The 8699-nt window shown below is 47.6% G+C and overlaps 1 protein-coding gene across 1 annotated transcript; it reads right to left on the bottom strand.

Moving 5' to 3' along the window:
* Positions 1-209: 209 nt before the first annotated feature.
* On the bottom strand, positions 210-8433 carry LOC142487958 (cyclin-dependent kinase 5 activator 1-like). The gene has a single exon (XM_075588143.1). It carries the CDS (start codon positions 6898-6900, stop codon positions 6019-6021), a length of 882 nt encoding a protein of 293 aa, XP_075444258.1. The 5' UTR covers positions 6901-8433; the 3' UTR covers positions 210-6018.
* Positions 8434-8699: the final 266 nt, after the last annotated feature.

Genomic DNA, 8699 nt, shown 5'->3' on the forward strand with positions numbered 1-8699 from the left:
AATGAGTCTTTAAGGATGTCTTCCATCTTCTCTAATAAAAGAAGAGACCATACAAACGGGTTCCAAGTACCTACTCTATATAAATGACTATCTTACTTCTATGAGACTGCACATACCGCAACATTAAGTGCAGCAGCTGCATTCCCAGCCTCGGGTTCCTGCAATCTGGAAGAGAAATAGAATAGTAGAAAAACCAAGAACAATTCTGCAAGTTTGACATATTTTATTTTACTCAAAAGTGCCACTGTCATCGTCCTATTGTCTCCTCCGGGCCTCAAGCAGAGCTCACCTCTGCCAACAGTAACATAGCTGCTACCCACCAACCCCCACCATCGGCAGAATCAGATCAGCCAAAAACCAGGGGGGGGGGGGGGAAACAAACATCTTTTCTACGAATACTTAAATATGCCATCGTTCCCCCACCCTCCGTTGTCATCATTCAGTTACAGACACAAATAAAACTATACACTGACACAGGTTTGTTCTGAAGGCGGCCATATTGTGCAATATTCCCATCTCTTCCTGATATGACCCACTGACGGACATTTTAGGCAGCTAAGGCGCTTGCCACATTGCCATCTAAACACCATACTCCCAAGTATGACCTAGTCAGTCGATTAGAGGCAAGACCAGTCAGTTTTCAAAAATGAAGAGCAGCAAAAATCCCGTTGTCCCATCCCAAAGCTGTGCAGGAAAGCAGAGAGGGAGGCCTACAAAGTCTCCAAGCAGTCCAGCGGCCATCTTGAGGCCTACACATCAGGCCACGAAATTCCAATGTCAATACGTAGAAAAAGTCCTTTGAACCCTCCCAAAAAAATAAAGTTAACACTGTCCATACAAATACTGGTCTTCTGCGATCCGCATGGTGAAAACAATAGAAGAAATTGTGATTTTATTCCCCTTATAAATTAAATAATTTACAAAGTGAGGGTGGGGGGGAGGGAAATGATAACACCAAATTCTTGCATGCACCACACACACTGAAACAGAAGTATATATCAGAGAGAAATAAACACCACCACAGTAACATATTTACAATACAGCATTTCCACCTTGGGCAGAGAAAGTGTCTTTTTATGTATTTTTATTATTTTTAGCAGGAGGAGATGCAAATAAGGGAAACTTCTCCCATAAAATACAACAGCTTCTTTGCATATCCAACATGCTCCAGGATTCCCCAAGCTCCGGGATGGTTTGCAAATCGCACCGTGAGCCCCTATTGGCTGCCATTGACTTGAATTGGCAGTTAATGTGGGGTTGCCTTGCGATAACCCTGTATCGTGACTTTGTGATTCTCCCCCATTGAGAAATCCTTCCCTTTCTGTTCGACAATGGAAGGGACATTTAAATGTTAAAAAAAAGGGGAGGGTAAGCAGGCTCTAGCAGGGGAGGGGTAAACAGGTCAGTGGCACCCATCAAAAGTGGCAGTGTAGTGGAGAGAGGGATGGGCTGACACTCACACATCTGAGAACTCTCACCGCCAGCACAGTTGTAGGGTGCCCGATGTCTCTGGTCTCCTGCGTGTGCGATGGGTGTGGGAGCGTTGATGGACGTGACACTTTGCATAACCCAGTCCCTTCCACTTCTCTCCATCCATCCCATAGCCTACAGAAGGGGAAGAGAGCAACTACCCCAGCCATGAGCGGGGCAGGCAGTGTGGGATCCCTATGAGGGATGCCAATTATCCCAGGGTTTAGCAGGTCTGTGCCAAATCCATAGGGAATGGCCCAATTCAAGCAGGTCGGGAGAGCAAAATGTGGCTGAATTTACAGCCATGTCGCCTTGATTTAGGAATGAATGGAGGTGCCCAGAGGGTGAAGAAAGAGGGAGACATGAAAATACATGATCAGGTCACCTACACACTTTCCAAATCTCAGAGATTTAGTCAACTGCGGTAATATTTAGCATCAATAGTCCATGCTATTCCAATACAATGCCATTTTTTGGGGTCCACAGATATGGGTTCTTTGAGGTTATGGGTTCTGTATGAGCTGAACTCATCGGTTTAACCAATGATGCCACCACCCTTACAGCTGCCTCTAACGGACTTACAGACCATAAAGCAGGGGTGGCCAACTCCAGTCCTCAAGGGCCACCAACAGGTCAGGTTTTCAGGATATCCCAGCTTCTGCAGAGGTGGCTCAATCAGTCCCTGCTCCAGCACAGGTGGCTCAGTCCCTGCTTCAGCACATGCGGATCAATCAGTCCCTGCTTCAGCAGAGGTGGCTCAATCAGAGGCTCAGTCTTTGACTGAGCCTCTGATTGATCCACTGGTGCTGAAGCTGGGATATCCTGAAAACCTGACCTGTTTATTGGGGGGGGGAGGGGGTGCTTGAGGACTGGAGTTGAGCCCCCCTGATCTAAGACACTGGAAGAGACTGCACTAAAAATGTCAAATATTGGAACAGCACGAGCCTGTCCTGTCCGTCCGCACATATTTGACACCGCAGCGGGAGGGGGAGGGGGAGACCAGGGCCGTCTCCAAGAGAGGCCAGATTAATAAGTCCCAATGCATTTCCACCGGGTCTCATCAATGACACCACAGATCCAAGCGGCCCGCTTCCTGCGTAAGGCATTGTATAGTCCGCCCGTAAAGCTGCGCTCACCCCGAATAGAAGCCATACGGAAAAAGGATCTCCGCGCGCTGCCCTATACAGCAGAATAACCATTTATTATCCTAGCGGATTTCATTTGTATTATTATTTTAAATGAAAAAAGGCCCGAAGCCTGCAGTACGGCGTTTACATGGCAGCTCCCGATTAGTGGCACTTTCTCCCCTCCGCCAGCCAGCACAGAGATGTTTTTCCGTGAAGACTACAAAAGGATCTTATCAGAGGGAGAGGGGGGGGGGGGGGCAGGGGAAACGGTCATCTTAATCTGCTCAGAAAAGGGTCTTTGAGGTCTGCTACGGTCACTAAGCGAGAAGGACGGAGATTACTTTGGGTCCAAATTAAAAAGATACGCAGATTTAAAAAAGAAATGTTTAAATAAATAAATAGAAGATTAACATGCGGGGAGAAGGGCCCCTTCACCCCCTGCTGTGACAGAGGGGCCCGCAGATTACAGTTCGCTGCATCTTTAAACCTTTTGTTTCCGTGGCCTGCACCGCGTTACAGCGCAATGCATAGCCGGCAGTTAAAGGGTTATTATTAACCAGCATGCACTGCCTCTGCATTGTACAAGGTAACCCAGTCTCTGCCGAGAAGGGGGGGGGGGGGGGAGGGTGTGGGGGTCGCAGTGTATATTGATGCTGTAACCTGCTCTGTGATGGCTGCAGGACGCCCCGGCAGTGCCAGGGTCCCGGTGTAACACTGGCACGGTCTGTCCCCGCCCCCATTGTAGATTCCGAGGCCTTTTACAAATAAACAATAGCACAAATTGAAATTCAAGAGATCATTCTCTGAAAGTGTTCTAGCCCAGGGGCGGCCAACTCCCGTCCTCAAGGGCCACCAAGAGGTCAGGGGTTTAGGAGATCCCTGCTTCAGCACAGGTGGCTCAATCTTTGACTGGCCAACTCCAGTCCTCAAGGGCCACCAACAGGTCAGATTTTCAGGATATCCCTGCTTCAGCACAGGTGGTGCAGTCAACGACAGCCACCTGTGCTGAAGCAGGAGGTATCCTGAAAACCTGACCAGTTTGGTGGGCCCTGGAGTTGGCAACCCCTAGTCTAGTCCATCCATGGTGAATTCACTCGGCAAGGCCAGGATTCGGGGATAAATACCCAGCACTATTTGTAGGTCATATAAAAGCATCTCCCGTGTTTGTTAACCCCCTAAAATCTGGGGTGGGTGTGCAATTTGTTCAACGCCCGCTTTTCATTGGGCCGGGTCTCCGCAGTCTCCCGAACCTCTGGGACAGGAGGCGCATGCACAGGCTCGGGGACAGATGTAGGTCACCTCTAACAGGAGACAAGACGCCCACGAGGCAGATTTAGCACCCGGCTACATTCTAGATCAGCACAGATGCTGTCACTGAAGACAAACAGATTACTTGGGATCACTGCACACGGAGACACTGCTGCGTGAAGGATTGCATGTACATACAGAATATATACGTGTGTGTGTATACTGAACGGTCTATAGGATCTCATGAATCTACTAAATGGGAGCTGCATTGGTGATTAATATACCAGTGTGTAATGCATACATACACACATACATACATACATACATACACAAACACACATACACACACACAATCTCTTTAGCTTTTTTGTCCAATGTATTTCCTTTTTCCTTAAGAGACTCTGTTTTTTTGTAAAGTAAACAGCTCACGTCCAGCATTTTCATGAATACTTTGCATCTCATTTACATAGGTACATGTTTCAGCACATGTAAACACTGCGATACAGTTACTGGAAACAACTTGTGTCTATGTTACACGCTTCTGCCCAATTTCACACATCATAATAGAGTGTGGAACAGGGTAATTCGTAGCCAAGGATGCATCGACCGCCAGCCACTTGGATGGAAGCTGGTGTATTGTTAACTGTGCATTACCCCACTGCTCACTGTGCTAGAGAAGAGACCCAGATCTGCAAATTGCAAGAGACGCAGACCAAACACAAACTCACCGTCAACGCAACACAACGCAAGAGAAATAATCCTGACCAGGTCCCCCGCCCCCCCTCACTGCCCTCTGCCCCCCCTCACTGCCCCCTGCACTCCCTCACTGCCCCTGCAATGTTTGGCTTCCTCCTCTGGCATGGAGGAATTATTAAATACATCCCATAAATCGATTAGCAAAACACACACCAGCCCCCCCCCCCCCCCCCCCACTCTGCACATCATAAGCAAGTATGGTACCCCAATATGTCTCTCCGAAACCAGAAAATAAAGCCAACCAAAGACATCCCAAAGCTTCTTCGCTGAACCAGAAATGACCTTCTTGAGTAACCAGAGGCAAACAGGACTGGTACAGTTTCACGGAAACAATGATTGCGACGCAATGGATTATAAATAAGTACAATAAATAAACGGAGTGCCTTAATACAAACACGAGGGTGACTGCCAGTTCATAAAGACAGGGAACAAGTCCTCGTGGTAGCAGTGAAAGAAAGGCCCTTCGCCCATGTGGCTGAATATCACGTGGTAGCAATGCTAGATGATCTAGATGGAATGGCTGATTGTGGGTTGAACAAGTCGGGCCATGAAGATGGCTATAAAAAGGAATGAATTCATGGTAATAAAAAGTGAGGAGAGGCGTATACACTGTACTCTTGTAACACCCCATGTCTGGAGCCTCAGCACGTATAAATAAAAAAACTAATTCTGCAATACAAAAAAATAAATTAAAAATAGGGGAGGGGATATTAGAGCCGGTAAAATGTTAATATTAAGCAAAGTCTGATCCGTCACATATTGTAGCATTCATATTTATCACAACACAGAAAGGAAAAGGACCGTGGGAACTATAGCAGGAGAACACATTGTCACACGCCAGCTTCCATCTCTAGGCTAACAGTGGAAACTAGATTCTAGGCATCAGCTGGTTTCACCCCATAAATGCCAGAGGCACCCATAGCGCGTCGCGGCATCTCTGGCCGCAAAAAGGGGGTCTCAGCAGGGCAAATGTAGGACTTCTCTGCACAACACAAGATAAATAGAAGCTGAAACCTAGCATTTTGATTCCAGATTGTACATTTGTATAGAAATACTGCGCTCAAGGTTTTAGGATTGCTTTGGAATGCGTTTCGGCAGCCCCCACACGTAGCGCAGGAAAAGAAAACCTGCAACACGCAGAGGATGCTAGTGGGAGACGTGGGGAGGACCGTCAGGCACTTGTCGGCCTAAAACGACCCAAGATGCATGTTGAATGGTGGCCAAGATGCCTTGGGTCCCCATCACTTTCCAACGTAGACAATGCACACAAGGTTGTAACATGGTCCCATTTGTATTTTTTTTTTTAGTTGTCCTTTTTTTTTGGCTACTGGATCATGGTTGGCCAGGGATTGTTGGTAATTCAGAGCTGGCCTTCAAGTGCTGTGATAGGTTTGGGCCCCGCTCTCTCCTGTGACAGTCACCGGTCCAGGACCCTGGAGAACTCATCTCGGTTGCCCTCGTTTTTTAGGTCAGCGAAGACTTGGGTGAAGTAGTGTGGGTCAGCGTTGATTCTGAGCATCTTGGCACTCATGGCATCAATGATGCAAAGACAACGGTCCCAAAAGGCATCCTTGCCTGCTTCCACCAGGAAGGGCTTAAGAGGGTAGGAGATCTCGTTGCCCATGTAAGAGTAGGACAGGTAAAGGCAAGTCAGGAGAGTGGCTTGCAAGTCATGCTCAGTGGCCACAGAGTCCCCATCAATGACATCCCTGCACAGCAGGTAGACGAAGACCACGTTGGCTGGGGTGACGAAGGCCTGGTCTTGCCACCCCTGGAGGAGCAAAGAACGGTCGACACTACGCAGCCAGAGGATGGGGTCTGTTGGGGACAAATGCTTCAGCCGGTAGCACCTCCTGCAAAGGAACTCCCCCAAGCTTTTTAGCAGCTCGCTGGTGGATGCTTGAACAATGACCCTTTTTGGGGAGCCTCCGCTGGGGGCGTTGGAGACCTTCTTGATGGAGGATATCTGCTTGGAGCTGAGAGGTGCCAAAGGTTGGCTATCATAGTTGGCGAGGTTGGCACAGGACAAGGACTTCTTCACATTCTCATGGTTCAAGTGTGCAACATCCTTCTGATAGTTGTTGTTGGTGGTGCCCTTCCTGGAGGTCTTCTTTTTGGTGGAGGCCACCAGCCTCTTCCAGGTGAGGGCAGGAATGAACATAGAGTGTCTCTTCAGGGTCTTATCAGGCTTTTGCCCGCTGCCCTTACTAACACTGTTATAATCTGCCAGGGAGCCAGAGCCATCATCATACAGGCTGGTTTTCCTAGAGCCTGGAGACAGTGAGAGCACAGTCCCCATCCTGGCAAGCTGAGATATTCAGAAGCAAGCAATACAGGAACTGAAAGGATCCCAAACAGGCTGTGAAACAAGCAATCAGATGAATAAATAGCCAATCTGTTGGTGGTTAATTAATTGCAAGCTGAGGGCTGAGACTGACAGCTCTTTGTTCCATGCATTGCAGGACACCCACCGCCTTCTCCACTTCCAGACCTGTGCCTTTTACTCTTCAATCACAACAGCAGAGAGACACTGATACACAACACAGGGAGGGTGGTTAATAATCTGTGCTAACCAGATTCCCCTTTATCTTGTCATCAGCTGTCCGACACCCTCCTGGCTCCCAGTGCGCAGATAAAATATGTTGCTTCCAATAAATTAATGAATAGAATAAATACACTGATGCAATGAATTGATTTTCTCCTGTGGGTTTAATTTGCAAGGCTGATCGTCATCTCCGGGGACGGTTAGGTGTGGGGAGTTGTTTAAGCAGGCTTGATGCTTATCAGCTGCAGGTATGTCCATGAGAGCTGTGACTGCAAGGGAGGCTGAGCTGGGTGATCTCCCTGTGCTAATCAGATATCTGGACTGCAGATAAAGAAGCAGGAACATGTGATCAGGGCTATAAGTGGAATGGGAAGGAAATTCATTCTGTCCCCACACCTTAATAAATTGATCTTTTATTGATCATTGATCTGCCCTTGTTTTCTTCATTGCCATTAACAAAAAAGAACACAAATCCAAAAAAATGATATTTCTCTGGATTGCAAGAGCAGGTGGGAAATATAGATGTGTGTATATAGATATATATATATATGATTAGAGTGCACCCACCACCATTACAATAACAGCTCCATTCACAAGCAGCCTTTTGATGTACAATCCAGTAATCGAATGGCAAATGGTCTTAAAGTAAAAAAGGAATTAAAAAAAAAATCCACCTACCACCTGTACAAAAGAACAGTTTTTAAAATCAAAGCCAATCCATGCAACGTGTGGGAATCTGGTGTCAGATCTAATCATGTAAAAGGGTGGATGGAAAAGCACCCATCCTCCAGCACTGCAAGGAAAGCCTGGAATGAGCGCCTGTGTCTTTGTTAAGCAGTCCATGCAATGAATGAAATCAGAGCTTTAAATGCCAATCCTCTGGGTTGTTGTCTTGTGTTGTGATGAAGATGCCTTCAGTATGCAGATGTGTTACTGCTGCAGTTGCACCTCTGAGCTGGCTGCTGCTGCTCCCTCCAGGATTTTTTTGTGCTTGGGGATCACATCTGCATCATCTCTTCTCCCCCCCCCCCCCCAACATCCAGCTGTATGCTGCACCCCCAGTCTGTGTTGGAGAGCTTAGCACATCCCTGCCGCATAGAGGGGGGAGCCAGTGTTCAGGGGAAACATCAGCATCTGATCAGAGATAGGAACAAACTGAGACTGGGTGAGGGATGGTCCTAAGTGCCAGCTCCTAGACATTTCTGGGTGGCTGATCCAACCAGCTCTGGGCTGCAAGAGGAAACAAGACAAAGCTAATGTGATTTGCTCCTTTCTTCCCTTCACAGCCCCTCCTGGCTGAGATGCTGAGTCTCCTTGTACTGAAGAAGGGGTTTCACTGCCATCTCCTGGACTTTCACCAGCAGGTCCTTCTGCTTTAGCCTTTGTTGCATGATGTGATCTGGATGTGGTGTGCACAGGCTGGTGTGGTGATGAGCAGAGAGCCATGCAAAAAAATGTGTTATCAGTGGTCCATGTAGGCACTCATTGCAAGAACAGAAAAATACATATCAGGGTGACTTAAACATCATGTATATATACACATGTTCACATAC

This window comes from Ascaphus truei, chromosome 2, assembly GCF_040206685.1.
Source record: "Ascaphus truei isolate aAscTru1 chromosome 2, aAscTru1.hap1, whole genome shotgun sequence".
Lineage (NCBI taxonomy): Eukaryota > Metazoa > Chordata > Amphibia > Anura > Ascaphidae > Ascaphus > Ascaphus truei.